The 19330-nt window shown below is 37.7% G+C and overlaps 1 protein-coding gene across 3 annotated transcripts in view; it reads left to right on the top strand.

Moving 5' to 3' along the window:
* rtn3 (reticulon 3) overlaps nucleotides 1-12611 on the top strand; it is a 38566-nt gene extending 25955 nt beyond the window's left edge. For all 3 annotated transcript variants that reach the window (XM_038302521.1, XM_038302518.1, XM_038302519.1), the window contains 6 exons: nucleotides 4879-5086; nucleotides 6502-6640; nucleotides 9423-9492; nucleotides 9639-9685; nucleotides 11127-11185; nucleotides 11269-12611. In XM_038302521.1, coding sequence (XP_038158449.1) covers nucleotides 4879-5086; nucleotides 6502-6640; nucleotides 9423-9492; nucleotides 9639-9685; nucleotides 11127-11185; nucleotides 11269-11317 — 572 coding nt within the window. In that variant the 3' untranslated portion in view covers nucleotides 11318-12611. The remainder of the gene's footprint in view (nucleotides 1-4878; nucleotides 5087-6501; nucleotides 6641-9422; nucleotides 9493-9638; nucleotides 9686-11126; nucleotides 11186-11268) is intronic.
* The last annotated feature ends 6719 nt before the right edge of the window (nucleotides 12612-19330 follow it).

Here is a 19330-nt window from a genome sequence, read left to right as displayed (position 1 = left end):
TTGTTCTATGTTAAACCTATTAGTACTCTACCATGGCGCGGTGACCCAATCCTGGCTGGTCCAATCACGCGCCTCGCTCTGAAACTATGGGGTAACATACCAGTCATCAAAAAATGAATGTGTAGGCAGAGGATTTTTAAGTAACTAAGTACAAATAATTTACCTTAAGTAGAAATGTTGGCTATTTATACTTTTGTTTTTTTAGATAACCTTTTCCTTTTACTTCTTACATTTTAAAAACAGATTCAGTAGTTTTGTTTTATTTAAGGTAATTTTCCTTATGGCCTGTTGGTATTTTAAAAAAAATAAAACCCATCAAAATAATTAGTTTCATCCAGACAATTATTTTCTCTGTGGTTGGACTCAGTGCTGCCCCAACTTGTTGCTCTCAACATGCCAAAACAAATTTTTTTTCAAGATGATGCAAAGTTAAATGTGACACTGTTACCATTAGTTATAAAACTAAGAAAAATAAGTCTAAGGAAGTTATCATCCAGAATTATAGAAAATGTTCCTTTAATAGGGTGGAGCAGTAAAGCTTCTGGCCTTAACAGTTTTTCCTGCATTACCTATACCTTAAAAATGGTACTTTTACACTTTTACTGGAGCAAAAAGCTGAAATTTATTCTCTAACTTCTACAAAAGTGTTTTTAAACATCAGGATTTATCCTCTACTGATGTAATAAACATTAATACTTTTAACACCTATGTGCGTAGCCGTCTAAGTCAATAATGTAACATTTGTATTTGTTTCCTGTTAATTCCTTTTTTCATTTTGCATCAGATGTTTCCTCTTTATGAATACATAAAACGTTAAATCTTGAGTACAGGTCTGAAATTTACGAATACGAGTCTGATATTTACAAGCACAAATCTTCAACCTCTGAATCTATTACACTCCTTACCACCTGGGGGCAGTAATGCAGCTGATAGTTCGGCAACGGGCACAAATCAAGAAGAGAAAAACGAAACTCGATTGTGTTATACAACACACAATATTTTGTTGAAATATTGTTTTACACGCATGTGCAGTAAAATGTTCAGTGGTCTGTTTTCCTTTTATTCTTTTCATTTACTGCGGGTTTGCAAACAATCTTCAAGCGCAATGCTGCCACCAACTGGTAAGGAGTATAACAGCTTTGTCTAGGTTTGTAGATCCGTACCGGTAAATCTTACGTTCGTATTTTGTAACTTGTATTTTTTAACCTCTGAACTTGTGTTCTCACAAAAGAAACATCCGACGTCACAAAAAGGAACAAATACAAATCTTAAACCATTTAAAAATTAAGAAATACATTTTTGACAGTAATCTTACCCCATACGAAACACTTCCAGCCAAATAGGCTTGGACTCCTAAAGACAAACAAGTCTTTGGCAGTTTTTAAATCATGTTATATGCATTTCCTTTATTTATTTAGTTTAAAAGAGATCCAAGAGGAGAGTGAAATGTTTTTTATTGAACGTCCTAAATTGTGGGCGACGCGTGGTGAGCAGGAACAGGCGGAGGAGGTATCCAATCATGACGGTACATGCACGGCCCCAAAGATCAGAAGGAAGTTATGCAGCAGCTGGAGATGTTTGACATTCTCAACATTGAATGTGAAATTAAAAATGGCAAATAAAGTAGGTAAAACACTGATTTACTCCTGATGTTTAAATATATTGTCTGTTAGAGTAGCGGTTTGGCACTATGACACTTTTATTTCCTCTTCTGTTCACTAGTGAACCAGACATCCCATAAAGCTGTTTCAATAGGAAACGCTGCAGTGACTGACGGCGTAGCTTATTGCACCTCGGCTTATGGACACTAAGGCTGCTTATGTGATCCTCAGTAAACTGAGCCCATGACCCCCTCCTGCCCTTTGACCTTTCCAGCTCGCCAGTGGTCCTCCCCTGGTTTAGGCTTTAAACATGGCGGCTCAGTGGAGGAGGTCTGAAAGTGGTAGGGTACAGTCAATCCCTGGGTCGGGTTTCTGGCTGCAGCGTTCGCACGGAGCAGAAAATCAGAGTCGAGAGCGCGGCCTTGATGCAGAGTTATTCTGGTGCCGTCATTTTATACCCAGGCTTTTCAACAAGATGCCATCCGAGGGGACGGATGGTTCCCAGCTGATGTGGCCGTTTCTTCATTCGCTTCCAGGGAGGATCAGTTTGTTTCCTCAGCTTATCGGATCGATGAATTTCTCCCAACATGTTTGGCTGTGGTGAGCGAGGGACCCGTTCCCTCTGCGTTCACACGGCGGGCGGTATGCAGAGGGTCATCCTGACACATTCAGCGGACGGCTGACTCAGCGCGCAACCAGAGACCAGCAGCTTCAAGTTTCATTTTCATTACCGCTCGTTCTGTAGAGCAGCAAAGATGGACGTTTGTTTTTTACTGTTCTAGGATTTCGGTTTTCACGGCTTAAATACGTCTGTTCTGGTTCTGGTTCTGGTTCTGTGATCACAGATTTTAGAGCAGAGGTCCTGGTCTGAAACACTCCACTGTTGTCTGTTTATGGGGAGATGATATTAGCTGTTTTATGGTTACATCTTCAATGTGGTACGGAGCTAAATTGGGGCCATAAAGTTTGTTTAAAAACAAGTATTTTTGAGAACTGATTTTAACAGGGTTCCTACAGCATAAGGCAAGTTAAATTTAAGACTTTAAGACTTTTTAATGCCACTTGAAATAAAAATTTTAAGACCAAATTTACAAGAAACACAAGAAAAACCTGCTTTCGACAACTTTACCCAAAGGTTTATTTCAACATAAACCTTTGCACCAACGTTTCAAATTGCTCATATTTTCCAGACAAAAAGTTAATGGCGCATCTCTCAAATGTCCCGGCCGCAACAACGCTTTTATGGGTTCCGCTATCGGGACGGAACCAATAATGCCGAGTCGGTTTTTTTTCTAATACAAAATAGAAAAAGTCAATTTTAATGTTTTATTTAGATAACAAAAATAAATCGTAATAAAAATAATCCTATTTATGATGTTTTAAAAATTAGGACCTACGAAAGACTGATTGAAGACATTTTAATACCAATTAAGGCCTTAGTTTTATTTTGAAGAATTCAATGCCTTTTAAGACTTTTTAAGGACCCGTGGGAACCCTGTTGTGATGTTTAAAAAACATCTTTAAAACTGAAATATTTTCCAAATTACTAAACATTTCAAACCATATAGAAATGGTTAAATCTACTTTCTGAGTCTTTAGCACAGTACCTAGAGAGCTGTTCTAAACTACATTTATTTTTGTTTTACTCTTGTGTAAACAAAAAGACAAATAAATCAAAGTTTAAGTCAATACTTTTTTTTTTTTTTTACTTTTGAGAACTGATTTAAAAAACATCTTTAAAACTGTAATATTTTTCAAATTACTAAATATTTAAAACTACATAAAAATCCTTAAAATTACTTTACAAGTTTTAAGCACTATACATTTTTTAAACCTGTAATATAAACATAGAATATATATGATGTTATTATTTATTTCCCACAGTTCCTGAAGGCAACAGCTGGGAATATGATCCCGGCCCCCCTCAACACTTATTGGTCCACATCCCATATCATCTAAGCCCCGCCCCCATGCTGAGGGAACGGTGGTTTTGTAGAGAAAAAAAATCTAAAATAAGAAAGATAAATCTGAAGAAAAAAAATTACTTTTTATTTAAAAAGTAACTTTTTTCCAGTCTTAAAACAAATGTTTTTCACCAAACTTTATGGCACCAATTTAGCTCCATACCAGTGAATCATGCAATCCTATGGTCAGCAGTTGAATCTGTCTGTGAAAGCGATTTCATTCATCGCTCCTTCGTTGTTCTCTCCATCCATTAGAGAAGATTTGATCCAAGCTGCTGTGAAAAAACGCCGCCTGCAGCAACGGCGCTGAAATGGGCAACGAGCGGAGAGCTTCGCCGGCCTTCGCCTCCTGCCGCTTTGCACTCAGCACTGCAGCCATGTTTTTGCCAGTTTCTATATTTAAAAGGGAGAACTCTGGGAAAGTAGGCCGCTGTGCCTCGGCAGAGCGCAGCGAGGCTGAGAGGGAAAGAAGAAGAAGGAGGATTATTGAACTCTGGCTGCTTCCCTGTGGGTGCAGAGTGCAAAGCATGCTGGGAGGAGACCTTTGTGGTCCCGTTCTGTCAGATGTAAACATTGCCTCGTCTTTTTTACAGTAGATTATTGTTTTCTTAAAACTCAGGCGTTGCAAAGACTGCATGGTTCCTCCATTTAAAGCTACTTCCTCCTGCTGCAGCTGCTGTTCAACTTGGTTTGGTCTTGTTTTGTGTTCAGATGCAGAAAACACCAAGCAGCCACATGTTCCCTTCCCAAACGCTGAGGGCAAAATGGCCGACTGACGGGGGGGGCGGCTTCTCCTTAAGGGTTATTTTTTGTTTAGATTTTTTGGGAAAATTGGGGTTTACTAATTATCCCAGAGCTAAAGAAACGATTTCCTTCTGCCTAATAAAGCCAATATTTATCATGCTGACCTTTACTGCCCCCCAGTGGGGAGATTCATGCTAATCGTGCCGCTGCTTTTTAAATAATTGATTAGACATTTAAATTAATAAAAATCTTTTCTATTTTTGGAAATATTGAAGAAACTGGACCAAAATGTTGAAATTCTTCTGTAGCGGTTGCTTAGAAACGCTCCTGTGGTTCTTGAACGCATCGCCTATAATGAACAAAAGCTTGGCTAGCGCTAGCATCGTTATCTTTCTGGCTGGTTGATCATTTTACTTCTGGTCTGGGTCCTTCTGTGAGGGTGAAACCAGAAGTTTGAACATCTGTAACCTGATTGGTCAGAGCAGGTCATGTGACACGCAGCCACACAGAACCAGCCCAACTACGGCGTCCACTGGAAGAATCTAACCCCCCCTCTGACTCTCCTGCAGTCCACGACCTGATTCACTGGCGGGACCCCAAGAAGTCTGGCGTGGTGTTCGGCCTGTCGCTGCTGCTGCTGCTGTCGCTGGCGGCCTTCAGCGTCATCAGCGTGATCTCCTACCTGCTGCTGGCTCTGCTCTGCGTCACCATCACCTTCCGCATCTACAAGTCCGTCATCCAGGCCGTGCAGAAGTCCAGCGACGGACACCCGTTCAAGTAAGACCCAAACACACCGCCCATGTATGGGGCCAAATTAGGGCCAGAATGTTTGTTCCAAATCTTTGGAAAATGAGTCCATCCTCATGGATGGCGCCTTTTCTCACACCGAGCAAGTCTGTAGTTTCTTTAGTAAACTTTGAACATCTGATTCCCAACAGTTAGTGGCGGCCACTGTTAAAACTAATGTAGCTTAAAGGTATATTGGTATAACGGTATAAGTATAGTCACGAATTTATGAAAAGAGCCGCCCTCTCCAAAATGCACCGCCCTGTGGCCGCTCCGAGAGGCAACGCCTATGAAAGGCGTGTCGGCTTTAAATCTGATGGATGCAGGGTTTGTATCAGCGTGAAACAATCTCACGTTAGATGAGGGCAGATATATTCAGATATTTATTTAATTTGCCGATATGGGATCAGGACTTCCCTGGACTAATTTTCCCTGCTGTTGCATTCAGGGGTCGTCGGAACTAGAATTGTTTTTTTTTATTTGTTTTTTTTTTTTTACCTTCAAACATTTTTAGTTTCATATTGGTTTATAGATTGAAAAATACCTCAGTTTTAAATGCTTTTCTCTTGGTTTTGTTTTTATATTTAACAATATTTTTTTCCTTTCCAAATAACTTTTTAGTGTATCCCTATTTTTTATTCAGTTTCAGACGTTTTTATAGTTTTTATAAAATTTAGTTACAAATAGCTTTTTTATTTTGAAAAATACTTGTTTTAAAATCCTTTTCTCTATCTTTCGTTTTCAGATTTAAATCTGTTTTTCCTTTCAGGATAACTTTTTGGTTTATTCCTTTTTTTTTTTTTTTCAGTTTCAAACACTTAAAAAATTTATTTTTTGGTTTCAAATATTGTTTTTATTTTGAAAAAAAAAAAAAAAAAATCCTTTTCTCTATTTTTCCATTTCCAAATAACTTTGTAGTTTATCCTTATTGTTTCAGTTTCAAATGTTTTTATAGTGAAAAAAAAGTTCCAAATATATATATATATATTTTTATTTTGAAAATCCTTTTCTGTTTTGCTTCAGATTAGATTCTTTTTATTTCAGTTTTAAATTTTTTTATAGTTTAAATTATTTTTTTTTTTTTCGAAAAATAGTTCATTTTTAAATCCTTTTCTCTTTTTATTCAAATTGAAATCTTTTTTCCTTTCCAAATACCTTTTAGTTTCTTCTTCTTTTTTTTATTTTTGTATGTAATGTAGCTCCATACTCTCTGCTATCCTGGCGTTTTTCTTAACTTAATGATGGTGAAACCTTTATGTTTGAGCTAATAACTCTTCATGTTATGGAACTAAATGAAAGGACGAGCTGCAGATCTTAATGTTCTAAAGTCGAACCTCTGAGCTCCATGAAGCAAAGGAAGTCAGCCTCATTCCGTGATCTCATTTTCTTCCCTCCTCCCGATCCAGAGCGCTGATCGAGAAGGATGTCAGCATCCCTCCGGAGACGTTCCGCAAGCACGTGGACACCAGCCTGACCCACATCAACCGTGCCCTGAAGCAGATGAGCCACCTGTTTCTGGTTGAGGACCTTGTGGACTCTCTAAAGGTGAGGAGCGGCGCCGCGGATGCTCGTCCATCTACGCTGCCCATTTAGAAAAATGCGTTTCCGCTGCGTCTCATGGAGGCCGGCCTCTGGGGGCAGCGCCACGTCTTTTTATAGCTACTTAACAAGAGTTAATTTCCCTGTCATCAGTTTAGCATCAGAGAAGAAACCTTCAGGGAGGAGAGGAGAGGATGGACCCTTTCTGTAGTTTCAGGTGGTTTTAGTTTGGTCATTTCCTTTGCTCCATAAACGGGCAGATTAACGGATCAAACAGATCTTAATGTTCCAGAAGGTGAGACGCTGCAGGAAATGGGCTGAATAGTGGATCAGAAGCTGGCGTTTCTGTGCGGTTTGCGTGAACGCCTGCTCTGCATGTCGGTCCTTTGGATTCCAGCTGACCTGCGTCTCTCTGATGAAAGGTTAAAGCGTTGAGTAGAAACGGGCGCCGCGCCAACCGGAGAAAGGGACGCCTCTCTGGCTGAGCCGCATTCCTGGCCTCGCCTTCAGCCGTGAGTAAGCTGAGGGTTGGTGGAGCAGCATGGCTGCTCTGGGAGGGGCCGTGTCACAGTTCAGGTATCTGACCCCGCCCCTGCTTCCCCATACCTTCATCTTTACCCAGATTGTGATTGAGTCACAATGAGGAAGAAAAAAAAATCACTTTTCTTTTACTTTTTGTTTTGAAATTAGTCAATTTTCCACCAATCTAGTCAGACGATCAGTTTTAACCCTTTTTAGGCTCCTCATTGAAATACTTTGAAAAACAACATTTCCAGCCAATCGTCTTATTGGAATCCAGGAAAAGACCTGATTTCATTTGGAAAATTTAAAGAACTAAAAGAAAAATAACAAAAGTGCTTCTAGAAGAAATTCTCGAAAAAACTCAAGAGTGAAAGAACGCATTTTTTTGGTCCAACAAAACATTTTTTTAGTTTATAAACCTAAATATGATTGTTAACTAGGCTTATTAACTTTTCAATTAGCTTTGAACCTTTTTTATTTTCTTTTTTCAACTTAATTTCTATCATTTAAGGGCTCATCTAATTGGTCAAATGCTAAAATCAGATGTACAGCCATGTAGCAACATCTTTGCTGAATGGCTGGATATAGATCTTGTGGAACTTCTGGATCTCGCCAGAGATGGCAAAAGTACTCACTTTCCGTACTTGAGTAAAAGTACAGATACTTGTGTTAAAAAATACTCTGGTAAAAGTGGAAGTACTGATTAAACTTCTTTACTCAAGTAAAAGTAACAAAGTACAGGCTTGTAAATGTACTTAAAGTATAAAAGTAAAAGTAGAAACCACTTTTTTCATGCCGTTGCCTACATTTTAAATGGATGTCTGCCAATAGGACTAGATCTCCGTTGTGTTCATTTTCAATCATCTCGTCGTCCATGCTACTATGCTAACGCCACCGCCACCAAGCTGCAATGATTCGCCGCCAATGAATACCGCCGAATCTGTCGATTCATCTTGTAGTGGTGCGTCAAATGCAACGTAGATTCCCATCCAATTAGATTGAATTTGGTATTGATGACGTGAAGAATAATAACGGTAACTCCATTGAAATGATTCAAAACTAAAGTAACGAGCCAATTTTTTAAAATGTAGAAAGTTCAGATATTTGTGTAAAAATGTAAGGAGTAGAAGTAAAAAGTCGCCATAAAAATAAGTAGTAAAGTAAAGTAAAAATACCAGAAAAATCTACTTGAGTACAGTAACGAAGTATTTGTACTTCGTTACTTCCCATCTCTGGATCTCACTGAGGGACGGGGGGGTATGTAAGGTATCAGAAACTCTAGCCTTCCCTATTAAGGGTTAATCCGGGTGGATCTAGATGACTGATGAAGCAAACATGGAAACATCCGAAGGTTTGCGATGCGATTCGTCTGAATTTGACATAAAAAGCCGATAAGCTTGAGGACATTTTAGGTTTGTTTGTGTTTCCTGTCGTCGTTTCATGACATCGGATGAAATAACAAGTTTAGAAATTACAAACAGAAGTCAGGAAAGAACAGCTTAGCGAGTATGGAGCTACATCTGGTGCAGTTTGTGGCGTAATGCAGCCGGCGGTCGTTTAAATGAAATGAAACAGGAAGAGGATGAAATCGGATTAATGGATATTTTCAGCGCCTGCAGTAAAATGTCTGGATGGTTCCGTCTTCTGGCTTCCATGCATCACCCTCACCGATGGGTGAGGAGAGTAACTGCTTCATCAGGAGGTTCCGGCTCCTAAATTTGGGATTCAACCTTTTATTGCTGCGAAGGTGGAACTTTGTAACGTTTCCGCTCTGTTTCCACGTTGGCGTTGAAAAGTCTTACATTTCTTTACGTTGATTAATATAAATTCCCAAATCAGACACTGATTAGTTTTACAGCAGCCTGAGGATCCCTGAGCAAACAGCAGAATTTCCCCGGTTGTGTTTTTTTTTCCATGTTTATGTGGAGCCTTATTCTTTCACTGACATGGCGAGGTGTTCGGTTCAACCACTGAGGCATAGAAAGTGTGTCAGGTGATACACTGAGCCTGGGGGTTGGATAATTCCTGAAACAAGTGATTGTTTTATTAACAGGACGTCTCCATAGAGGCCCCTCCCACTACTGTGGGTCCTTGTCCAAACACGTCCAGTCGTCCCGGCCTAACGAGTGCAGCGTGTCTCAGAGGGGAGGCGTGGGGGAGGCGTGGGGGAGGCAGTCGCCTGCTCCTTTCTGCAGCCCAGGAACAAAAGCTGGATGATGTCTCTCCTAAATGTTTCCGCTCTGATTTTTCTCCGTTTTCCTCCCAGCTGGCTGTGGTCATGTGGCTGATGACTTATGTGGGAGCAGTTTTCAACGGGATCACCATCCTCATCCTCGGTAAGCACCATGGAAACCATCGCCATCTTCTGGATCTGCATCCATCTCTGCAGCTTCAGCATTAATAAGCGTTGATCTGATCACTAAATGAGCGCTAGCTTAGCATGTAGTAGATCCTCCATTTAATGCGTGTCTCTGTCCTCCAGCGGATATCCTGCTCTTCGCTGTACCCCCCATCTACGAGAAGAACAAGGTAAGAGTGTTTCTACAGGGGGGTTAGAGTCATGGCAGCTGGGAGCATTGAGGGGTGATCTCACTGGATGAGTCGCAGCCTTTGTCAAACACTGCAGGCTTTCTCCTGCTGAGAGCGTGATGTCATCCTGCCGTCGGACAAGATGGCCGCCAGCGTCACGACCGAGTTTCTCTACATGGAAACACTGCAACCGGTGTAGGGAAGGAGTTATGGCTTCTGGAGTTGGTTAAAGTCTACGGAGCTAAAAGGGGGCCAAAGACAATTTGATAATAAAATTTGTAATTGTCCAGCTGGGGATTTATGGAGCTAAAGTGGGGCCAAAATACTAAAAACTTTGGTCTCGAAGTTGGAAAAAACAAAATGAAATTTGAAAAAAATATTATTTGAAAGCAGAGTTCAGCAAAAAAAAATTTTATTATTAATTTTTGTCTAAGTAAAAAAGAAAAAAAAAAAATGTGATTTAAAAATGAAAATAATTTTTGAAAATGAAATCAGGAAAAAAAACAAGAATGCTGAAGTGCCCAGCTGGACATTAATGAAGCTGAATTGAAAAGATTTTGATAGAAAAAAAATATTTGAATACTCCAAAAAATTGAACTCTGTAAATAATTTAACAAATAAGAAAGATTTGAATCTGAAATAATATTTTTAGAACTGAAAAATGATTTTAAAAAATGCTCATGTGTCAATCTGGGGATTTATGGAGCGAGATTTGGTAGCGCCATCAAGTTTTCTCTTTTTGCTGGGAAAAAAAAAAAAGCAAATTTGAACAGAAAAAATGTTTTCTTAATTAAACTCGAATAGGAATAAAAGACTGAAAATAAAACTAAACAGAAATAAAAATTAAGCAGAATATATTTTTGACAACTATGATTTGACAAAAGTTTTCTTGAAATTAGTTTATCTGGAATATTGCAATAAAAAGATTTACTTTTAAAATGAGAAAAATACAGATCTATCCTATTAGAATGCATCGTATGGAAGCATTTTAAGGACATAAATATTCTTCATTCCTTCAGCATATCATCACATGAAGTGAAAAAACTCAGATCTCTGATGCACTGGAAAAAATCCAAATCTAGATCCGTCATTTTTTTCTTAAAATACGTGAATTTGTTCTTGAATTGAGGAGAAAAAAGAAACATTTTGTAAATAGAACAAGATCATTTACACTTAAAATAAGAAAACAACAATTCCATTGCATTATTTTAAGTGAATATTATCTAAATATCTTATTTTAAGAGTAAAAATACTCATTCCATTGGCAAACTATCTCTTTTAACTCCTCAAATTACACTTAAGAAACGTTAACTTATTTCTAGATGTTTCCGGTGCGAGCTCTGAAAGTCTTCCTCACTCGCTGCACTGATTAGCGGCGGTTTGCCGCCAACATGGCGGAAAGTTTTCCTCCCAATCAGCTGCTTGTTTGTTTCCTCTGCAGACCCAGATTGATCAGTACATCGACCTCATCCGCACTCAGGTCAACAACACGATCGCAAAGTAAGTATCGGTTCCGTCTTTGCGGAATCGGTTCACATTAAACGTTTTTTTGGTTTAATCCTTTTTTTTTTTTTCGCTCTCAGATTGCAAGAGAAACTTCCGGGAGCCATGAAGCGCAGCAAAGCTGAATGATCCGCCATCGGAAAGCCTCCATGTTTCCATCCTCCTCATCTCCATCACCGTCTGAGAGAAAAACACCCTTTTATCTCCCCCCGCCCTCATCACTGAACCGTGCTAGCTAGATCTCAGAGCTACTCGATGTTTAATGTCAAACTACTGCGCAGCTTCACTTGCATAAAAAAAAAAAAACGGAGCCGTGCCTGTAGAGCTTCTGATCAGGTCATGTGACGCTGCGGCGGCGGCTCCGGTGAACTAGACTGAATCTATGAGCTGGTTTGATCCCGAGCAGCGCCGCCTACCCCCCCATGCACTGATCCCCGTTTCCTTTTAGCCAGCTGCGATAATTCGCTCTAGTTCACCGCGTTTTGTTTTGTTCTGGAAACTTCTGTTCTTGTAAATAAAAGCTGAACGACGACACAGGCGACCATCGGCCCTAGCTTTTTATACTGAAGGAAGCCCCTCCCCCCTCAGTGTCGAGCTCTTGTATATTTTGATTCTAATGATTACTACTTAGACCTGCTCTGTGTACGAGCGGCTGCTTGGACTCCATAACGGCTTTCTAAGACTTCCGTTAGCTGTTACTGATCTTAATTAGCTCGTTAAGACCTCACCCTTTAGGAATAAGCCGCACGCCCACGTGTTTAGAGGAGTCCTCAATCTTAAGCCCCGCCCCCCTCCATGGTTTTCTCAGATTGCTGTTGTGTTGAGTGTAAAATGTGATCGTTTTGTATTTTTTTTTTTTTTTTTGCCAAATAAAAGCTGTTCGTTTTAATTTAAGATAAAGGCTGTGATCTGGAAAAAAAAATGGCTAAAATTAAAAAAAGTAATGTAAAAGTGAAAAGATTTGTTTGTGCTGTGATCCTTTCTTTGTTTTTTGTTTAATTTGGGACATATTTTACACTCCATACAATTTCCCCGGTGACCCTGAAGGAGGAAAGAGGTTTGTTACGGTTAGAAGGTGCCATTTTGAATTTAAAGTATTCGTTTTTCTTGGACTGCATGTTGTAGTATAAGCTGGAAGTGATCTCCTCCTCTTCCCTATTTACTCTGTACTATATTGATCCAGATTTTGTTCAATAAGATTCCTACTCGTGATGTTTCTGTGCTGTTTCTGAACCGTAGTGATCTGTTGCCCTGCAGCTCCATCTTTTTCTTATTTAAGGACAAGAGTGAGAAGAAAGTCATCTGCACACTTAAAAGTCACTTTTATCCAGATCCAGGATCTGCCTGCATGTCCCAGCCTCCTGAATAAGCAGCATTGGAAGGTCCTATTCAATCTGTTGCTCTGAAGTATGGGGCTAAGTTAGGGCCAAAAAGTTTGCTTAAAAAAAAAATAAAGTTTTTTTTTAACTGAAAATAAATTGTAACTGGAAAAATTAGTTTGGAAACTAAAAAAAAAAAGAGAAACAAGTAATATGAAAATTTGAACAAATGTCTGCCAAAAAAAAAAAATTATTTGAAATTGGGATTTTTTTAAAAACCGTTAAAAGAAAAACAAAATATTTAAACCAAAAAATGTTTTATTGGAAAATCAATCTCAACCCAGAGAAAGGGATTTGAATTAAAAGTTGTTGTTTTTTTTTAAACTGAAAATAAATAACTGGAAAAATTAGTTTGGAAACAAAAAAAAAAAAAAAAAGAGAAACAAGTAATTTTGAAAACTTGAAGAAATGTCTCGGCAAAAAAAACAAACAAATTATTTGAAATTGGGATTTTTTTTTTAAACCGTTAAAAGAAAAAAATATATATTTAAACCAAAAAATGTTTTGTTGGAAAATCAATCTCAACACAAAGAAACGGATTTGAATTAAGTTTTTTTTTTTTTTACTGAAAGGAAAATCTTTGAAAATTGAGGGGAAAAAATAATTAAAAAACAACTTATTATTTTTTTTTTAGTTACAAACTGTGACGCCCTTGGTCTGAGGGCGGGGCTTGGGTTACGTGGGGGCTGGAAGGATGACTGACGCTTCGGCTTATATGGAAAAAAGATTCCAATATGTTGCATTCAGGAACTGTGGGAAATGGAAATGTCTTTAAAGCTTAAGTTAAACTCTATTGGTTTTGAAAAAAACAAGATTCAGCGTTTATTAATTTACTTTTAGTTAAAGTTTTGAACAAGCTTTATGGCCCGTATTTAGCTCCATATCAACGCTCATTAAGGGGGGGGTCCCTCTTACTGAACTCTATGCAGCTTCTTCATGTCTCCCAACTTGAACGTGTGACCAGAGGAAAAATGTGAACATAATCGCCACAAGTTTGTTTTAATGCAATTTAGATTAAAGAAATGAGGTCCGGCTGTGCTAATAATTTCTTTCTAATGTTTTTATAGCTCAATTCTATCTGATACTTTAAAATTATACCATAATGGGGGAAAAAATAGTTTTCAGCATTTGTTTTGCTAAAGATGGTGCCTATTAATATTAGCGGACTCATAATTTCACATAAAAAAAGCTTCATAACTCGTCAGAGCAATTTTAAGTGAAGTGGGGAAGACGTGTCAAAGCCGCGGCGCGTGGGCCGGATCCGGTCCCTCAAGAGCCAAGAATAAAAACTACATAGTTTAGACGGAGGCTGGTTATAGAGGGGCTGCACACCTAGATCTGCCAGCGTAGAGTTTAACGTGTAGAATACGACACATAGAAGGGTTTGTCGCAGCATGTTTTTGTTCTGCTTTTCCTGTTTGTGTTTTTATGTGACGCTAATGGGTTCGGGTTTCCTCACTCTTGGTTTGTGAATAACGGTTTCGTAGCAGCCGCAACTTTGGTTCTAGTTTCTTAAAGCTTTTTTTTTTTTTTTTTTTTTTTTGGACAGATGTTGCAGGAAGAAGACGAAATTAAACTGTTTGTGGTTTCTGTACTGATGTCGAAGTGAAATGATTAATAAAATCAACTCAAAGGTCTGCGGCTGTTTGTGGATCAATTATTTATTTTCCCTTTTGGGATTAAAAGTATTTTGGAGTTTAATTTCATTTAAGACTTTAATTTAGTTTTTGAAAACTGTTTTTTCTTTTTCTTTTTTGGTGGAAAAAGGATGAAATTTGTTATATTTTTACCGCTGGAGGCATATCCATTAAAAACGTATTTATTTCTAATAAAATGAAATGCGAATCTGCTAATCGAGGGATTTATGGGACTAAAGTAGTACCATAAAGTTTGTTCAAAACCTTTTTTTTTTTTTCAAAATTGCAAAAAAAATGGAAAAAGAAAAACTAAGTTAGAATAATTTCAACCTGAGACTTCGGGGTTTTTTTTTTTTTTTTTCAAAAATATTGCCAACATTTTTTAACCCTTTAAAGCTCGATCCAAGAATAAAACAAAACAGAAAATTGCTTTTCTTTGGTTTGAATTCCTTATTTGCCCTTTTAACAAAATATGTAAAAAGAAAAAAAAGAAATACATTTTTTATATTAATTTATTACTATGCAATAAGGCAAGATTATTTTTTGTGTAGTCTTCTACTGGCTGTTATCAGGTGTATCTGATTGTGTACAATAGGATTTTGAGCAAAGTTTTTACCATTAAATTATGCAAAAGGTGTCAGACGCAAAACATTTCAGAAACCGTATGTATCAAATACATTTGGCATTACAGGGTTAAGTTCTAAAACAATCCTTCAGTCTTATTACACTTTTTACAGTTGATTTATTTTATTTTTTTACAAAATTTATGGCACTACTTTAGCCCCTACTTTAGGAGGTTTATTTATCAAAGTTTTCACCAACAGTCTTTCATTTCTAACCTACTTTTTCTCTAGGTTCATTTTATTTAGTTTAAATCCTTGAGTAGAGCTAAAGATCAAGGCTTGTTGATTGGTGGCCCCCGGTGGCCCCTAAGCATCCGGATCAAGAAAAAGGACAAAGAGAACCTGAGTCCATTTGAAACCACAAAGTCTACTAAAAAACTGATCTAAAAATAATCACATCTGTTAAAATAAGTTAGTTTCGCCAACGAGTGTGTCTGACCTTAATAGATATTTAGATGAAATGGGATAACAGAGTTATTTATTTTGCTCCTTTTAGACTGTTTATTCATTGGCAAATTGTCTTACCTTCTTAAACAAGGAGAAATACATTTATTTTAAGATTATTTATCTTTGTGCTTTGGTGATGCAAAACCTTCCTGAATGTTTAAATGTTATTTTCTCCATCTGAATGCCAGAGTTCTCCACAGCTTTAATGTGTCGGCATAAAGAGCGTACACTGACAAAAAGGAAAGAGTATTTTCTCTCAATAATTACACATTAAAGGAGGATAATAAAATGGCCTAACGTTAGCATGGTGATAAGGTAGGCTAATGATAAAATGGTTATAATCAGACGGATTGATGTTAGCACGATGATAATAGGAGGGGCTAATCAGCCAGACTAGTGCTAGCATGTGATAAGGTGGCTAATCACAGGATAGTGGTCATAAGGCCGACTAATGTTAGCATGTTGATAATAGGAGGGGCTAATGTTAGCATAGATATAATCAGCCAGGCTAGTGCTAGCATGTGATAAGGTGGCTAATCATTGGATAGTGGTCATAAGGCCGGCTAATGTTAGCATGTTGATAATAGGAGGGGCTAAAGATGGCATAGATATAATCAGCCAGGCTAGTGCTAGCATGTGATAAAGTGGCTAATCATTGGATAGTGGTCATAAGGCCGGCTAATGTTAGCATGTTGATAATAGGAGGGGCTAAAGATGGCATAGATATAATCAGCCAGGCTAGTGCTAGCATGTGATAAGGTGGCTAATTATAGGATAGTGGTAATAAGGCTGACTAATGTTAGCATGTTGATAATAGGAGGGGCTAATGTTAGCATAGATATAATCAGCCAGGCTAGTGCTAGCATGTGATAAGGTGGCTAATCATTGGATAGTGGTCATAAGGCTGACTAATGTTAGCATGTTGATAATAGGAGGGGCTAAAGATGGCATAGATATAATCAGCCAGGCTAGTGCTAGCATGTGATAAAGTGGCTAATCATTGGATAGTGGTCATAAGGCCGGCTAATGTTAGCATGTTGATAATAGGAGGGGCTAAAGATGGCATAGATATAATCAGCCAGGCTAGTGCTAGCATGTGATAAGGTGGCTAATTATAGGATAGTGGTAATAAGGCTGACTAATGTTAGCATGTTGATAATAGGAGGGGCTAAAGATGGCATAGATATAATCAGCCAGGCTAGTGCTAGCATGTGATAAGGTGGCTAATTATAGGATAGTGGTAATAAGGCTGACTAATGTTAGCATGTTGATAATAGGAGGGGCTAAAGATGGCATAGATATAATCAGCCAGGCTAGTGCTAGCATGTGATAAAGTGGCTAATCATTGGATAGTGGTCATAAGTCCGGCTAATGTTAGCATGTTGATAATAGGAGGGGCTAAAGATGGCATAGATATAATCAGCCAGGCTAGTGCTAGCATGTGATAAGGTGGCTAATCACAGGATAGTGGTCATAAGGCTGATTAATGTTAGCATGTTGATAATAGGAGGGGCTAATGTTAGCATAGATATAATCAGCCAGGCTAGTGCTAGCATGTGATAAAGTGGCTAATCATTGGATAGTGGTCATAAGTCCGGCTAATGTTAGCATGTTGATAATAGGAGGGGCTAAAGATGGCATAGATATAATCAGCCAGGCTAGTGCTAGCATGTGATAAGGTGGCTAATCACAGGATAGTGGTCATAAGGCTGATTAATGTTAGCATGTTGATAATAGGAGGGGCTAATGTTAGCATAGATATAATCAGCCAGGCTAGTGCTAGCATGTGATAAGGTGGCTAATCATAGGATAGTGGTAATAAGGCCGGCTAATGTTAGCATGTTGATAATAGGGAGGGCTAAAGATGGCATAGATATAATCAGCCAGGCTAGTGCTAGCATGTGATAAGGTGGCTAATTATAGGATAGTGGTAATAAGGCTGATTAATGTTAGCATGTTGATAATAGGAGGGGCTAATGTTAGCATAGATATAATCAGCCAGGCTAGTGCTAGCATGTGATAAGGTGGCTAATCATAGGATAGTGGTAATAAGGCCGGCTAATGTTAGCATGTTGATAATAGGGAGGGCTAAAGATGGCATAGATATAATCAGCCAGGCTAGTGCTAGCATGTGATAAGGTGGCTAATTATAGGATAGTGGTAATAAGGCTGACTAATGTTAGCATGATGATAATAGGAGGGGCTAAAGATGGCATAGATATAATCAGCCAGGCTAGTGCTAGCATGTGATAAGGTGGCTAATTATAGGATAGTGGTAATAAGGCTGACTAATGTTAGCATGATGATAATCAGGCATGCTAGTGTTAGCATGGTGATTGCAAGTTGGGCTAATGTATGGAGTGTTAAAGGGGAGAAAATTAAATGTAGAATTAGTTAAATACATTTTAACTAAACATGAAATAGATGAAATGAAGAAATTTTAAAAGAAATAAGTAAATCCGTAAGTGTTAATATTGACTGTAGAGTAAAAATATGAAATAAAATAGTGAAATCATGAAATTAACTTTACTATATATATATATATATATATATATATATATATATATATATATATATATATATATATATATATATATATATATATATATATAGTAATCATTTATAAGGTATTGTTATCTAATGTCACATTCAGTTATTTACTTGAACATGTCATAACTTAATAAATTATTAAAAGTGTTGCATAGAAAAATGGTAGATTTAATTATTTCATGGTTCATTTAATGAAACAATTAACTATTTAATTATGTATTCAATAAGTGAATGGTACATCTGATTGTTTGTGGATCAATTATTTATTTCCCCTTTTGGGATTAAAAGTATTTTGGAGTTGAATTTCATTTAAGACTGTGATTTAGTTTTTGGAAACAGTTTTTTTTTTTTTTTTGGTGGAAAAAGGATGTAATTTATGATATTTTTACCACTAGAAGCATATCCATTAAAATCGGATTTATTTCTAATTAAATGAAATGCCAATCTGCTAATCGGGGGATTTATGGGACTAAATTAGATGGTACATTTATATTTAATGATATATTTACTTATTTAAAATTGTCCTCTTTAACCCTCCATATAAAAAGTTAGATTTGTGATTTAAAGGAGAATTTCATCTATTTATTTTCTTTGCAATGTGGGTTTACTTAAGTTAGTTTTTAAAGCAAAATGGCGGCCAGCCAAGAAAACCTAAAATAATTGCTTATTAACTCACATGACATCAGAAAGGCTTATTGGTTCAGGGAGTTTTTATTCACTGATGACAGGATCCACATTTCTCACATCAGCTGCTGCAAAGTAAAGAAGGTTGGAACCATTAAGTGCTGCGTCAGAGCGGGGGGGGTTCCAGCCCATAAATCAGAGCAGTTTATTCAACATCTTCCTGTTTACAACATCTTCTGCATGTCAGTCCTGCATAGATACCACAGAGTAACGCAGCCCAAATCTACTGAAAACACGTTAAAGAGAAAACCGGATCGTCCCGCTGCACAGCGAAGCATTCAGGTGTTCCAATGCTTTCACCCTCATAGTTAAAAATAGCTAACAAAAATAAGCTGCTATTTTTTTTTATTTAAACTTACATTTTTTGGCATCAGGACTTTTTCAAAGAAGCTTTATTTTTTTTTTTTTAAATGATAATTTTTGCGTCTGGGTCTTTTAATACTCTGTGGTATTTATGTTTTACGGCAGCAACTGAAAACAGAAAATAACCGATGCAAACAGAATCCCTGAGACTCGTTTTTACACACTGCAAAAAATGAAACATAAGGTATCTTTATTCCTTGAAATACGTGTATTTTCCATTTGAGCAGGTTAGTAAGAAAATTTGCAAATGGAACGATTTACGTTTAAAATAAGAAAAAGAAAAAGCATGACCTTAGTTCAGGTACATTATTACCCCGTTTCCACAACCCTCTGTAAACCGATCCGTGCCGCGCTCGGTTCCCTACGACCGTTTACATGCCACGCTAGCACGGTTTCCCGCCTCCTAGTGGCGATCTACGGTACTACTGCTCTCTAGAAGCAAACCAACATGGCGGTGCC

This window comes from Cyprinodon tularosa, unplaced genomic scaffold (genome assembly GCF_016077235.1).
Source record: "Cyprinodon tularosa strain WSP-4 unplaced genomic scaffold, ASM1607723v1 ctg493, whole genome shotgun sequence".
In the NCBI taxonomy this organism is placed as follows: domain Eukaryota; kingdom Metazoa; phylum Chordata; class Actinopteri; order Cyprinodontiformes; family Cyprinodontidae; genus Cyprinodon; species Cyprinodon tularosa.
The sequence above is the reverse complement of the archived record's forward strand: the minus strand, read 5'-3'. Positions and strand labels throughout refer to the sequence as shown.